The sequence below is a fragment of the Pempheris klunzingeri genome, chromosome 23 (assembly GCF_042242105.1).
Source record: "Pempheris klunzingeri isolate RE-2024b chromosome 23, fPemKlu1.hap1, whole genome shotgun sequence".
NCBI classification, from domain to species: domain Eukaryota; kingdom Metazoa; phylum Chordata; class Actinopteri; order Acropomatiformes; family Pempheridae; genus Pempheris; species Pempheris klunzingeri.
The window spans coordinates 4,644,323-4,659,830 of NC_092034.1; the positions used below are offsets into that span (position 1 = coordinate 4,644,323).

Consider the following 15,508-nt stretch of genomic DNA (forward strand, 5'->3'; position numbering starts at 1 on the left):
CCGCGCTGATTGGCTAAAACAACTCCCACTGAACACATCTCACTTGCTATTGGCTGCCACTGATGTCAATCACCGCACTTCCGTGTTCACGGTGCGGTTTGTTATTGAAACGCAGCTCCTTTAAATGCGAGGGGAAATGTTGACGGTCCGATCTGATGAAGTTGGTGAGTGTTTGGGAAACGCCTACAGTTCTAGTAAAAGTTGATTATGTGGTTTATTTATCGAAATTATGCCTGAAATGTAGCTCGAACTCTTTTAATGTACTTTAGAAACGTAATTCTGTGAAAATATGGTTGAAGAAAGTTGACGTTACCGAGGTAAATGGACACCCGTCGCTTCTCTTCTCGTTTGCCTCTAAGTAATTAATTAATTTCTTAATTTTACAGGAAAATGTGCGGTTTGATTCCTCTGAAATAATTAAGATATAAACCCAAACGTAAGATGTCAGGAGCACATGAGCAAAAAAGGAAGCGTCGTCCCCCCAAAATGTTCTTGATCTCGTCCGACCTGAAGATCCAGGACCAGCTGGACGGAACCATTCGGCTGCGGCGGGGGTTCATCTGCCAGGAGCAAGATCTGGACCGGAGCAAAGGCGACTCTCTTTGGGTCAAGGTATTACCACACATGGACTTAGGGTAGTCTGTAAATTACAGTAATATAGTTTGTTACTAACTCAAGAGATTATCCACCGTGAAAGGCTGCACAATTTATTTTAAAGACGAATTAATTAGCAGTTATATTGATAATCAACTAGTTTTAGTCATTTCATAAAAAAATCATGCAAATTTACCAAATTATTCAGTTATACATGTCACCTTGGGCTCTTGGAAAATATAATGTGCTTTTTTTTCACTATGTGCTGGCACTTTATAGACAAATCCGTTTCTTGATTTATTAATAAACAACAATTTGCATGTTAACTGATATTGAAAATAATCATTACTTCCTCTAAACTATAGTAGAAATCATCTTGCAACCAGGTGAAGAAAAGAAAACACAAGAATCTGTCAAAATAAATGAGTAAACCTACCAGGAAAGCTCACCTAAATCAGTAACAGTATAACAGAAAAAGCTGTAGTGCATCCAGCCAAAATCATCCAACCATGGATGGTTTATTTCAAAGACTCCTCATCATCTGACTCATCATGAGTATTAAACACTTTTATCGCATAACAGATAAGCTAATTTATTTCTTTGGTAGTCAGGCAGATTCATTAGTTGCAGTTTATTTTAATGACTTTTAGTTATTTGATTATATATCTAGAACGTGCCCCCTGTCTTGTCACTGGTTTGGATGAGAAATCCACCACATCCTTCCTTTTCAAACAATGGACATACTTTAGACAAACTTTTCTCCCTCTGAATGTCGCACTCTGCGTTGTGTGTATCTTACTTTATTTCCTCTTCTCTCCCACATTTTTGTCTCTCTGCCTACCTCCTGCTTTCCCGCAGGTGTTAGACAATGGCGGCATGGTAAAACTAGAGAGGAAGTTCCTGCATGAAATCCCAGCTGACCTCAATGGCCTGTTGGAGCCTGTAGCTGATCCGGAGGCCCGTCTAAAACTTCTAAGTAATGCTTCTGAAAGTTTAGTAGAAGTGGTTTTTACAGCTACACGTGTGTGTTAGCAGAAGTGATGATGGTGATTATTGGGTTGGTTGTTGTAGAGATAATGGTATCAAATTATAGTGATGGATGATATTGACAATATATGAATATATCAATAGACATAGGAACAGGAGCAATAATGATAAATTACTAGTGGTAGTAATTTCAGAGGTAGTACAAACATGGGAGTAGTAATCATCCTACATTTTAGCATGATTATTACTATTTTTTTTGACATGTAGTCTACATCAGCAGTTTTGAGGGAATTTTTTTTTTTTTTAAACATGGTCTTTATGACTTTAAGTCTCCAGGTTTTAATTTTTAAAGCAAAAATGAGACTTCAAGCCAGATCACATATTTTTTTTATGTCCTCACTAACTATTTAATTCCAAATCTGGCTAATTTTCAGTGCTCACGGAGCATGTGCACACTGTTTATCACTATAATAGCAGATAAGATTGAGCAGATAAGATGCAGTAAGATTTTCACTGTTTTTTCAGACAATCCCGGGAAGCTGCAGCATTTTGCTTCTCTGCCTGTCGATACTCCGTTGTGGGTCCAGTTGGGACAGCAGGACGAGCTGGCAGAGGCAGAGCTTAAATTCATCGGGCCGCTGACCAGAGGGAGCAGCGCTGTGTTCTTTGGGGTACAGCTGAAGGTAAACTGGAGGATATCATGAAAGTGCAAACTTCTTAACATCCCACACAGGTTTGAGGATTTAAGTTAAATACACTATTGACATCTAAGTTGTAACCCTGAAGATTTCTGGGTTTGATTACTTTGATAAATTGCCATCTTAAGTGAACTACTGAGGAGACTGTGTTGTGAGTTGATCTTTATTTCTAAATGAGCGAGTGTGACGTCTTCTGTTCAGATGTTCATGGTTGATTAAAGTAAAATTAAAGGGAGAGCAAAAGATCTAAGAAAAGCTTGATTAAATCATGACCTGGTGCAATTTCCTGAGAGATGTTTGTGTCATTACGTGCTTTTATATTTTACATGAGGAACATTTTATGTACCTAATTGTTTTTTGAATGCTGGACTAAATATGATCTCCCTGATAAAAATAGAATAAAAAAAATTAAATACAATAAAAACAATAAGGCAGGATATCCTGTGAATTTCTCCTGCAAAGTTAGACAATTTAAATCCAGCTCAGCCACCAACATTAACAAATCACAATACAGAGATGAATTGACAGAATGTAAATACGTTGACTGGCCAAAAATAGTAACAAAAATGTGGTTTGATTCAATAAAAAGCTTAATGATCAGAACTTAAGTAAAACAAAACTGGACTTAATGCCAGAAAACCTTTATACCTACATAGAAAATACAGTTTCTTCGCCCACTCCCACCATGCTTGACACAGACACCTGTGATTGGTCAGACAGTTTACCTGTAAATACCGTGTTCTTCTTCTCTCTCCGTCTCCTCGGCAGGGTTCAGCAGTAGGTAAAGGTCTGAGCAACGGCTCCTATAAAGGCCACCGGCTCTTCACGTGTCCCGAAGCCTGCGCCCTCTTCCTCCCTGTCAGCCACATCAGGATCCGCCACTGGTCTCGCGGCAATGGCTCCGACGCACATGAGCGAGACCGCGAGCGAGACCACCGCCGCAGCAGCGGCAACAATCACCCCAGCAATGAGTACCATAGCAACGGCGACCGCTCAAACCATCAGCAGCAGAACAGTCGTCACATTAGTTTCCACCAGCAGCGTCCCAGCAGCCCTCCTCAGCCACCCGCTTTCAGCATCCTCCCTCGCACAGCGGAGTCACTGGCCATCACAGCTCAAAACCAGGTCCAGGTCCGCGGCCCTGCCTCGATTCCACCGTTCCACGTTGGCCAGCGGGTGTGTTTCCCCCTACAGGACAGTGTCTGTTTGGGGGAGGTGCGCTTCTGTGGTTTCCTGCCCGGCTGGTCCTCGTCAGGGATGCACGTCGGTGTCCTGCTGGTCAGTACGACACGAGATAAAACTGTGGTTATACAAAAGGTCGGATCCAACGACTTTTATTCTTATTTATCATCTTAAACACTGACATCTATTTGTACACAAGCACAAAATTGAGGCGATGAAACACATTGTCAAAAATCCAGTTTTACCATTAAATTCAGATGTTGTAGATGGTCCTGCAACATAAACTTTGTCTTTATGAGCAGTTCTGTCTGCGGCGTTGTGTTTTACCGTGTTTTACGCTGCAGGACATTCCTGTCGGTAACTGGAACGGGCATTTCAAGGGAGAGAAGCTCTGCCACATTCCTTCCCCCGTCTACGGATTACTACTGCCGATCAACAAGGTTTCCTCAGGTATGGCAGCTTATTCACTCACTCCCTCCTCAGACACTCGCAGTACATGTTCAGCATTAGCTGACAGTGTCATTCAGTCACCAGCGAAGAGTTAAGTGTTGTTCTTATGGATACTTCTACAGAATATAGGGCTGTTTATTAACCAGTCTTTGAAATCAAGATGGATAGAAATCTGGATAGATCACTCTGACTAAGAATACAGTATTATGCTCCAGTAAGCATTCAAAGTACAGTTTTCTCCAATCTTCCAGGGTTTTAAAACCTACATCAGGATGGAGAGAATTGAGACAAAAGGCTAATAAGTATCTATGAAATAAACCTCATAATGGGGTGATGGTGCTTTGTGAAGCTAGAAAGGAAAAAAGCAAATGGAAACTTGACTCCGATGTGTAACTATAACTGGAACTGTTTCCCCAGAGCCAAAATCCCACCGTCACAACCCTCCTCACCAAAACCCCAAGTCCATCCTGAAGCCCGTGCCGCCGCCCCTCCCTAAGCCTACGTCACCGACCACCTCCGCTCCCAAGGTCGCCCTGATGCCCCCCACCAAACAAGCGCTTAAATCTCCTCCGCTGCCGCCACCGAAACCCACCCACAAACAGCCACCCCCTCTCCCTCCTCCCAAACCCCACAGCCCAACGTCGCAGACCGCCACCAACGGCGCACACGGCCCTCCGTCGCCGCTGAGGTCGCTAGACAACGGCGAGGCTGAAGGGGAGAACGGAGAGGCGGGAGCGGAGGGCGAGCTAGAGGTGGACTCGATGGTTGAAGTGAACGACCCGCCGCTCTTTGGGGTTATTCGCTGGATCGGGTCGATCAGTGGGATTTCAGAGCCGGTGGCTGGAATTGAGTTGGTGAGGTGACACTTTAGTTTTATAGTCTCAGTTTCAGGTAAATTCAAATCCAAATATCCAAATAATGAGCGAAAGGGGTAACCTTAGCACCCAGCAAACGTAGCACAAGTAACCACTAAATTAAAAGTTATTATTGTTTTCTGATGCTGTTAAAACTTTGTTTACATCATTGATGTGTGTAAACCATTATATTCAGCTAGTTTAAAGTGGCAAACAAATGTTAATTTTACACCTCAATTCTGTATATGAGTGCAGCTCTAAAGCTAAGATCTATTTTAGTCCAGGTTTATTCTCATTTTTGTCCCATTGTAGAAAAACATAGAGTTTTATATTTTGGAAATGTAACACAGGTGTTTACTCGTCCATGTCTTTAATAACCAAGAAGTTGAATGGTTTAGTTCAACACTAATTTACTCCCTGTCGCTGCTTATGTCTCTGCCACTTTGTTTTTCTTAAGGAAGGTGATGAATTTTGATTTCTTGTTGCAGCTTGTGTCTCAAGAGTTAAGTCGTAGTTGTTTCATGTTGTTGTGAAGTACATTAATGTTGCTTTCTATTTCCTGACTTAGTTCTTACATTTGTGAATGTAATTTACATTCAGCGCTTTCTTATGGATGATTTCAGTTGTCAGACGCATTGTGCAGCATTTAGAGATCCACACTAAACCCTGTGTGTGTGTGTGTGTGTGTGTGTGTGTGTCAGGACCAGGAGCTGTCTGCAGGAACAGACGGCAGTTACCTCGGTGAGCGTCACTTCCGTTGCCCGCCCAACAAGGGGCTGTTCGTCAAGCTTCGCAACTGTAGACGGGACTCCAGGTTTCCCGCCCCTGAGACACCTGTCAATCAAGTGGAGCGGTGCAACTCCATAGGTAGGAGAGCACGGCCGTAGTGTCGGACATCGCCTGTCGTGATGCTTAACTGTGCAGTTTTAATGAGCGATGCCGTCTCCTGCGTCCGTGTGGCTCTCAGCCTTCGCAGAGTGGGGCAGCGAGCGCGTGGAGGACCACACTCCTCCTGTGGACGGGGACGAGGCCAGAGAGCTCTACCAGGGCTGGAAGAGAGGCATCCAGGGTCACCTCAACTCCTGCTACCTGGACGCTACGCTGTTCAGGTACAATCTGACGCTGCTCGCATTCTTTTTAGTAACAGGAACTATTAAAGAATGTTAGATATATCATGAAAAGGAGGAAACATGTAGAACTTCTTTACTGGCTGAAAAACAAATCATCCATTCCCACAGCCACCAGTGGCACATGATGCTGCTTTGATCCATGACAAATCCAAGTATGGCTACTTATTGTGTTTGCTCTGTCTCTCTGCAGTCTGTTCTCCTGCTGCAGTTCAGCAGACTGGGTTTTGTTTTGGCCCTCTGACCCTGAAACGGGCCAAAACTCCAGTCAGGCTCAGGACCTGCTGCGCTGTGAGATAGTCAACCCCCTGCGAAAGTGTGTAAACGTGCCCAGGACACTTCTTTTTTGCTACACTGCTATTTTAGTCTGCTTTTAGTTTAACCCATCCCATCCCTGGTTAGCACGTTAATTTTTGTGCCCTGGTTTTGTTTCCAAGGTATGGCTACGTGTGTGCCAGTAAGACCATGGCCTTGAGACGTCTGCTGGAGGCCGCGAACAGCAACACAGGCTTCACCAACCAGGAGAAAGGTATGTATGAAAGCACACGCGTAGCGCTCTGCAGGTGTGTCCGCCGTGAACAGTGCTTGTGTGTGTGTGTGTGTGTGTGACCCGCCTGAGGAATGCTGCCACGCCGCTGTTTTTTGTCCCATCATTCAGATCCTGAAGAGTTCCTCAACAAGCTTTTCCAGCTCCTCCGAGTGGAGCCGCTCCTCAAGATCAGGTAGCGTCGCTTATTTCTCCTTATGTTAAAGCGGTCCCTGTCCCTGGCAGCGTAGCACACGGCGTCTCATGAGAGAATTCACCGTCACAATATTGTGTTCATTTTCTTTCAGACTTTCCTCTAGTCCTAGTCAAGCCAGCTGAGATACACAACTGTTGGGAAGAGCCTTGTTTTTGTCACTTAATTAACATCCCCTCCATGTTTTAAGACATAAAAACACTCTTGTTGTTATTCAGATAATAATGATGTCAATCACCAACACAAACTCCTCATTTTATCTCTCTTTCGTCTCCAGATCGATGACTCAGCAGCCTCAGGAGTGTCACCTCTACCAGCTCTTCCCACCCACCCTTCCTCCCTCTCCCTCCCCCTCCTCGCCCGCAACCCTCTCCCCAGTCGATTCCCCCATCCCTTTCTCCTCACCGTCACCCGGTCGGATGAGGGTCGCCAGCGTCCAGGCACTGCTGGAGTCCTCCTTCCTCCACGGCGGCCTCAAGTTCGCAGAGGTAACAGGAATGAGGTCCGAGAGTTCACGTCGTTTTGTAGCAAAGCTCGGGTTGTTAGAACAGCATTAACTCCCAGATCGTGTGTCGTTATCACCCCTCCAGGCTCCCTCCTCCCTCCTACTGCTAATGCCCAGGTTTGGAAAGGACTTCAAAATGTTTGACGCCATCTTGCCCACCCTGAGCCTGGACATCACAGACCTGCTGGACGACAGTGAGAACAATTATATCATTGTTTTGGTTTTCTGTATTTTTAGGGCCCAGTTTAAGTTAAACCCAAATCAGGTGTATGTTTTAGTTTACTTCAGATTTATTAAAGCTCACATAAGATCTACCTGTGTTTTGTGTAAGGTGTAGCTTTTGTCTCTCTTTGTGTCTCTCTAGCCCTGAGACAGTGCAGCATTTGTCAGGCTGTAGCCGAGTGGGAGTGTCCCCAGTGTTATGAAGACCCAGACATCACTCCCGGCCGTCTCAAACAGTACTGTCACACCTGCAACACACAGGTAGCCTCATCTTACGTCGGACCTGAGACTGACTGCTGCGAACACACTGCCTACCTGAGCAGAGTGTGTGTGTGTGTCGCAGAACCAGGTGCAGCTCACACGTGGCTCAGCTGCTGCTCATCTAGAGAGTTGGACTCTCACCTATTTCACCTATTTTTACACAAGCGCGGCTCTAATAGACAGTAAAATGATCTGTGACCATCATATTGACATCATAGCTGCACTGTTATACTTCCTTCACTACGGAACCAAAACAAAACAGTTTTCATGTCGGCTCCATCAGAAGAAATCAAAAGTCTTTGTATGCGGCCTGTTGATTCATTGCTCCAGGTTTAAATGGCTGTGACGTAATGATGACGCCCTCTGACACGCATTTTCTGTATCTGTTCTTCTTCTTCTATTGATCATCAGGTCCACAGTCACAGGAAGCGGGCGTCCCACGGCCCGGTGAAGGTTTCCGTCCCTGACGGGCAGTGGACCGGCCCGCTGCAGTGCACCCGCCAGCGCATGTCTCTCTTTGCCGTAACGTGCATCGAGACCAGCCATTACGTGAGCTTTGTCAAGCACGGGCCCCTCCCCACCGACTGGCTCTTCTTTGACAGCATGGCGGACCGGGAAGGTGAGAGGACAGAGGCTCAGGAGCCACAGGATTAAAACCCCCAAAAACAAAACAATGTTGAAGCGTTGCCATATCTCTGTGTGTGCTCCCACCCAGGTGGCGAGAACGGCTTCAACATCCCGCAGGTGAAGGCGTGTCCGGAGGTGGGCCGCTACCTCAGCCTGTCAGAGGAGGAGCTGAGCAGGGTTGACCCCACGTCCTCATGGGAGCCCGCCCGCCGCCTGCTCTGTGACTCCTACATGTGTCTGTACCACAGCCCAGAGCTCAGTCTGTACAAGTGACCTGTTTAGATTAAAGAAGCTTCTCGGGCCCTGTTCCCACTTGGCAGTGAAATGCATCTTGGGTGATCTTAGCCTCAGTTTGTGCTTCTCATGTTTCAGGTAATTCAGTTTCGTAATCCAAGTAAAACTGTGTCAGGAAACAACACTTCTACGTGCTCACATTTGAGTACAATATAAAGCAAACTTTCAGAGTTTTACTATCACCTGTTTTTGCTTATATTAATATTACTCTGTATTATTTTGTCTTTCTGCATTTTTGTCTTGTTTTGAACAAAAAGAGCAAGGAGATGTGTCATTTTTGGCTTCTTGGACAACAAACAGAATTTTAACTTGTGAAACGGGATACAAATGATTTTGTGTGGCGCAACAAATAGAATATTTTTCCATCCAAAGAGTTTCTGAGAATTGTGGTTGTTAATTGTACACAAGGGGCACAAACAGGGTACCAATCACCTCTAATCAAAGGTTTGGCTGCTACACTGAGATTTTATTCCTTAAGCCATATTCAGTGTTCTGAGAATACAAGCTAGAGCCTGACCTAGTTTATCACAGATAATGTGTATGAATTTACAGTTTTTTTTTTCTTTGTTGCAGCTTTTGCAGTTTCCCTACAGATATAAATGAACGTGTTCAAATTCTGATCACATTCAAGATGCATTTTAGACCTTTACAGGTGTGTTGATGTAGGCCGTATCTGGTTATGCTGTCTGAACAAAATGTGATGCCTATGTGAGGAACTAATGAACAAAAATGCTGTGTGTTTGGTAAATTAGTCTGAGTGGTGGCGGCACCGGTCTGTACACCAGAGTGCCTTAATCCCACTGTGCCAGTAACATATAACAAGTACACTTTACAAAACAATTTGCACTTCTTCATTTACCTGTGTATGTAAATATAATATTGTTGCCTTAAACTGACTGCACTCAGATGTTTAATTTTTTTGTATTGCTTACACGTTGTTTGAAATAAGACACAATGGGGATGATGTCCCCACTAATAAATGTTTTTGATACTTCTCTAGTTTGTTTATATTTCTCTGTGTGCCTTTTAAATTTATTTCTCTTTTTTATTTAAGTGTATCCACAAACATGCATGTCAACATAAGGTACATTATTGAGCATTCAAACATCACTCAAAATTACTTATTTATATTGAAAATAAATACCTAAATATATAATATAAAAACATTTACCAAATAATAGTAAGTACAAGCACTTAAATACATGTATTAGAGGATATTATTATATTACAGTTACATTATATTATATATGTACCAATTAAATTATCTAATTTTTGCAATAAACTTAATTAAAACCGGCACGACAAGCAAAAAAAAACCATGCAGCTTGTATATACAACTTATATTAAAATAGTTCAGTGTTTCTTTCTTCCGGCCAATCAGAGAGCGCCTCACTTTCGGCCAATCAGAGTGTTTCTTTCTTTTGGCCAATCAGGAAGCCCGTCACTTACAGCTCCCGGATGTGCCGCTCTGCTCCCTATCGTCAGCGTAACTGCGTCATCAGAACGAGCCCCGGAAACAGCGAGCGACGAGGGGTCGATTGGTTCCTCGGCGCAGCAAGCTAGCTTTAGCTTATTTCATCAAACAAAATAACAATAAATAAACCAAATAGCGGACGTTTGGATGTTCTTGTGAGGTAAGACGATTGTTAACTAATAGCACGTGGGGTTATTTGGATATTACGTCGTGTCTGAGATATTTAGATCCAGCTTTTCATCGTGCATGGTCGTTTTAATGTTAAGGCTTTATGTTTAAATTGTGCTGGCGTCGCTTTTACTTGTACAGGAGAAAGCGTGCGATGTTTCACTGTTCAGTAATGTTTGCTTATGACAGCGTCCTTCTGACGTTTTATGTCGAGATTCCCATAAACCTTAAATCAGGGGAAACCGTTACACATGGCTTAAACACATTTATGTACATTAACAGGTCGTATTTATTGAAAAGCGCACACCAATATGATGTAGTGGAGCCGGTCACATAGAGTCCTGATTGCACGTACTAAACAGAACAGGGTGTAAAAACGGAGTTTGAATGACATTCAGTGTAAAAAGACATAATCTTGTGTACACTAAAAGTGTTTATGGCAAATTAATAAGCTGTGCACTGCTTGTAAAGAAATATAATTGCTTGGAGGCTGTCTGCCAAACACTGCACTTATAGAGAGCTGAAGAATAAAGGAACAACTTCCCATCTGATTTGTGTTTTTATCTCTGTAGGTGCTTTCTGTCTCTGAGGTCCAGCAGTGCAGCCGGTTGCCATGGCGTCTCCAGGGGGACAAGGAGGAGGAGCACTGTCGACGAGAGGAGGCGGCGGGGCCAGGAGGATGAAGTGGGCTCTGGAGCTCAGCTTGGGCAACACCAGGTAAACACAATGCATCAAAACACTTGCAACAATCTGTCAGATGGCAGGACAAACCTCTGCATACACTTAAGTGTCAACATGGAAATATAAAGTCACGGAAAGCTCATCCCTGAGGTGATGATAAAGGGTTTGAGAGTCTAGGAAGTTTTACTTTAGGTACCTTAAAGTGCCTAAAAAGTGCTTACATTTTACAACTGCACAAACCCTCTTAATACGAGATAAGCAGTACAAAGAAGAAAAAAACACCCACAGAGTTTCATTAAATCACTGGAATATTTCTTGCTTTTCTGACAGAAATACAAACACATATACCATTTGTGTGTTTGTTGAATGAAAAGACATCACGCAGAAACAAATCTACATAGTTAAGGTGTCTGTGGCAGTGTGCTGTATATTAATAAAAGTGACAGAAAAAACCTACAGCCTGATATTTGACACAATTTTATATTTATATTCTAAAAGCATATAATAGAGTCATCATCGATCATGGGGAATGAAGGATTAAACTGATTGTGTTGCTTCTGTGCTGCAGGAGTCGCAGTGACCGACAGGGTGGTCAGGGAGACGTCGTGTACCCCATCGGCTACTCTGAGAAACCCGTCCCTGACACCAGCATCCAGGAGACAGACAAGAACCTGGTGGAGAAGGTGTGTGTGTGTGTGTGTGTGTGTGTGTGTGTGTGTGTGTGTGTGTGTGTGTGTGTGTGTGTGTGGGGGGGGGGGGGGGGGGGGGGGGGGGGGGGGGGGGGGACACTTTACTTTTATTTCTCTTTTTAAATGCTAAATGGGTCTGGACTTGTATAGTGCCTTTTTAGTGTTTTCAACCGCTCAAAGCGCTGTAACCTTTCAAACACATGGTGCCAACCTGCTCATTGGGTGAGTAACAGGTGCCAGTAGTAGTACACAGAAAGGACAACACTCAAAGATACATGTAAGCTGAACATAACTAGAAGAAACGTAAATGAAATACCACAAAAGTCGTCATGGTTAAACTTATTACACAATAAGCACAATTTGTTTTAATTTTAGGTGTGATACTCTCAAAGGAAGCAGTTTGAGATGATCATTCAGTCAGTAACAGATATGAGAGAAGACAAAATGTTGGACCAGAAATAAATAAAGCTGAGTTTGTACCTCCTCTGTCTCCTCCCTCTCCTACAGCGCTGCTGGGACGTGGCTCTCGGGCCCCTGAAACAGATCCCCATGAACCTGTTCATCATGTACATGTCTGGCAACACCATCTCCATCTTCCCCATCATGATGGTCTGCATGATGGCGTGGAGGCCCATACAGGCGCTCATGTCCATGTCTGCCAGTGAGTACCCAGCATTCACCTTGCTTTTACCTTACGCTGTATTAGACGGACAGGACAGGAGACTCACTGCTTTCGTTCTCTTCTGTCTCAGCCTTCAAGCTGTTGGAGAGCTCCAGCCAGCAGTGGCTTCAGGGCCTCGTCTACCTGGTGGGGAACCTCCTGGGCTCGGCGCTGGCCATCTACAAGTGTCAGTCGATGGGGCTGCTCCCGACACACTCGTCTGATTGGCTGGCTTTCATAGAACCGCCTCAGGTAAACCCAGAAGATTTAAAAAATGGTATTCATGGTCTCCTTCAATACCAGATGATCTTTTTAGAGTTGCAGGGTGGTCCCTTTAGTGCTTAGCCCCTAAATCAACTTATTTTGTCTGTTAATTGTGATCCAGCTCCTCCTGAATGCATCAAACTTTGCATTGAGTTTTTGGGTTTTGACTTGTCTGTGGTCTCTGATCCTGGTAACATACCATGTGCTCGTTCCCTTTTGGACCAGTAGAGGGCAGAATATACCCATTAACAGTCTTCAATATAAAGAAACACTTTATGGTGATCTTTGAACAAATCTAATGTCTGGTAACTGATTTATAACAGAGCAAATGTTTGTCAGATTACTTTATAACACAGGTTTGGGAGAAAAAAGGAAATTAGAAGAGAAAATAAGAATGTACATAATGAAAAGGCTAAACTTGGCCCTTTGGGTGTATGTGGATTATATTTGATTTACTCCTAACAAAACTAATTTTTTTTTTTTGTTTTTGCTTCTTAACAGAGGATGGAGATCATGGGTGGAGGGATGGTGTTGTGAAGAGGACGGAGCGTGCACAAAGCAGATTCACATATTTCCAGAGGTTATATACTGTACAGCCCGGCTGCCTGTTAAAGCTCCTGTCAGCGACACGCTCGGCCTCCCCAGCAGCGGTTACAGCAGGCAAGACGTTGGTTAAATCAGCAGCAGGGTGTGTGCGGCAGCTTTTCTCCGCCACACACACACTCGTTTTGTTTGCCTTCCTATACGTTCAGCCTTTGTTCTGCTCTGCTTCATGACCTCCGTTGTTCCCCACTTCATTTTTTGCTTTCTAACACAACAGGAGTTTATTTTTGAGGTTATTTTACAGAATAAAGAATTATGCCCAGTTTTTACAGGGGTCCAACATCAATAAATGAGAATTTTATCTATATATAACTCTTAAAAATGGATTTACCAGCCTGTAAAGTGTTAAAATGACGATAGAGAAGGGTGTATTATTATTATTAGGTTGTATTTCAGTAGTGTAATGTCTCCATTCATTGGTTCCTCAGTTTGTAGTGAAACTTCATTTTGTTAACAGCTTATGGTAATACTTTGAGCATGCAAGCAGCAACATTTACTAACCTGTTTAATTTATACTGATTTGCTCTATGAAGATGTTCTATGAAATAAAATCTTATTGGCTGAATTAAACTGTTTTCAACTGTCAATAAATGTTGGATGAAAAAAGGTGATTTTTTTTTTTTGTTGTAAAGCTTGTAAGCAATTGTATAAACGTTAGAGGCCTTCAGCGTTCTAGAAAAACACGGACACGACATACGCGGCATGATCAGTAAAGACAGTGCTGCCTTTTTGTTATGTACATTTGTCATATTTGTTGAAAAAAAAAAAACACACAGGCTGCTTGTTTTTTTTTTTCAAAAGTGGGTGTGGAGAACAGCAAACCAAATAACTTTTAGCAAAATTGGACAATCTTTAGTGTAAACATACTATGAGACAAAGTCAGTTTACAATAGAAGCTCTTCACCAACGCTGATGGAGGAATGATATTTGTTTTGTGTATGTTACGTATGTCACTTTACAAAACATACATCTTTTGGTAAAACTTATGCAAAGACAAACAAAATTATTATTATAAAGTGACAAATGATTTTCCAGAAAAACACTGTGTGATGATGCATATTGAAAAATATAGGATTAAATCTATCTCTAGTTGTAGCCATCTTTTTTATTTTCCAAATTTTAAGATAAGAGACTTTATTTACACTGGAAATTGCAGAAATAAAGTGTCTGTGAAAGAATTAGTGCAAAAACAGGATATAACAAAATGTAAAAATAAATGCAAATATAAAAATGAGAGAAAAAATATATATACAATATATAAATGTATGCATTGCACAAGATATTACGAGTGTCTGGCAGTAGTAAGAACCTAATTTATGGAAAAGTAGAACAAAAGTCATCAAAAGAGCACTACACAATTGTGTGTCTTGAGAAAATAAGATTTAAAAAAAAGCCGTAGTCAAACAACGCCGCTCTGGGCTTCCATACATACAAGTCCTACAATAGGACTTACTTTTTACTACCAACTAAAAATGTCACAACTTGGCAACTCTTGAGTTGTACGTTGCGGCAACATTATATGATAATTCTGTTCAATCCAACCAGAAATAAAAAGCAGTTTAAACCTCTCAAAATAATCTCTCTCTTTTACTTTTTTTTTTTTTACTCTTCATTTCACAATGTTCTGCTTTGTGGGTGTGTGTGTGTGTGTGTGTGTGTGTTTGGCATCGGTATCAGCAGCAACACCCTGGAGGCAGAACAAAAGCAGTCAGGTGGGGCTGAGGGAAAACTTGAGAGGCGAGTAGTAGAAAGTTTGTACGGCTTTTGTTCTTGTCATGGATGAATAGGTGTGAAAGGTGGACACTAACACAGAACTTGATTTCATATGGACTAGTTGCATATTTACAATGTGCAGCCTAAATGTTCAGTACTGTATGCAGGGTATGTAATGATGATTGGTGCATATTCCCTCTGTCCCTGCAGGTCTGGACAGCTATAAAAAGCTTTCATGTATACACTGGATTAGTGTTACAAAGATCAGTAGTCCAGATAATCTAATTGATGGGATTACGTTTGCAAGTGTCTTTCTTTTATTTACTCTACTTTTGTCTTTTTTTCTGCCATAAATGTCTTGCAAACAAAAATACAATACTCTCTCTTTACTCGCTCCTATTATGTTCCTAATTGGGATCATCCTGATGTTCCCATTATTAGTTTTTGATATATTTTAATAGCTACATTTATGTGTTTAGAAGCTTTAAGAGGCTTTCAACGTATTCAGTCAAAATTATGGACACCAAGACAATATTTTGACATTTAAAGCCAACATATGAGATTGAAAGATTATGAGAAAGATATTGACTGTAACTAAGTACATTTACTCAATATTTCATTAAGTAAACAACCTGTATGATTTGTCTACCACTGGTAAATCACAATTTGTATTTTATCTATTTCACCTCCATTTTCACTTTTTTTGTGACTTAC

The 15,508-nt window shown here is 42.3% G+C and overlaps 2 protein-coding genes across 2 annotated transcripts; both read left to right on the plus strand.

Annotated features, from left to right (window-relative positions):
- Positions 1-98: 98 nt before the first annotated feature.
- Positions 99-9,540, plus strand: cyld3 (cylindromatosis (turban tumor syndrome) 3). Its single transcript, XM_070854507.1, has 17 exons — positions 99-164; positions 387-612; positions 1,453-1,570; positions 2,107-2,264; positions 3,048-3,557; positions 3,806-3,911; positions 4,329-4,765; positions 5,467-5,632; positions 5,733-5,874; positions 6,086-6,208; positions 6,330-6,421; positions 6,551-6,614; positions 6,910-7,120; positions 7,223-7,331; positions 7,502-7,620; positions 8,032-8,239; positions 8,336-9,540. Exons 2-17 carry the CDS (start codon positions 442-444, stop codon positions 8,518-8,520), a joined length of 2,919 nt encoding a protein of 972 aa, XP_070710608.1. The 5' UTR covers positions 99-164; positions 387-441; the 3' UTR covers positions 8,521-9,540.
- A 516-nt stretch (positions 9,541-10,056) lies between these two features.
- On the plus strand, positions 10,057-13,671 carry emc4 (ER membrane protein complex subunit 4). Its single transcript, XM_070854524.1, has 6 exons — positions 10,057-10,175; positions 10,756-10,900; positions 11,433-11,547; positions 12,061-12,214; positions 12,306-12,466; positions 12,980-13,671. The coding sequence occupies exons 2-6, from the start codon at positions 10,797-10,799 to the stop codon at positions 13,013-13,015; spliced, it is 570 nt and encodes a 189-aa protein (XP_070710625.1). The 5' UTR covers positions 10,057-10,175; positions 10,756-10,796; the 3' UTR covers positions 13,016-13,671.
- The last annotated feature ends 1,837 nt before the right edge of the window (positions 13,672-15,508 follow it).

Excerpts from the sequence above, each read along its gene's own strand:
- cyld3 (XM_070854507.1), top strand. The coding sequence starts at position 442 with ATGTCAGGAGCACATGAGCAAAAAAGGAAGCGTCGTCCCCCCAAAATG. Across the intron at positions 4,766-5,466 it reads CGGTGGCTGGAATTGAGTTG|GACCAGGAGCTGTCTGCAGG; the intron begins GTGAGGTGACAC and ends TGTGTGTGTCAG. Across the intron at positions 7,121-7,222 it reads GCGGCCTCAAGTTCGCAGAG|GCTCCCTCCTCCCTCCTACT; the intron begins GTAACAGGAATG and ends TCACCCCTCCAG.
- emc4 (XM_070854524.1), top strand. The coding sequence starts at position 10,797 with ATGGCGTCTCCAGGGGGACAAGGAGGAGGAGCACTGTCGACGAGAGGA. Across the intron at positions 11,548-12,060 it reads ACAAGAACCTGGTGGAGAAG|CGCTGCTGGGACGTGGCTCT; the intron begins GTGTGTGTGTGT and ends CCTCTCCTACAG. Across the intron at positions 12,215-12,305 it reads GCTCATGTCCATGTCTGCCA|CCTTCAAGCTGTTGGAGAGC; the intron begins GTGAGTACCCAG and ends CTTCTGTCTCAG.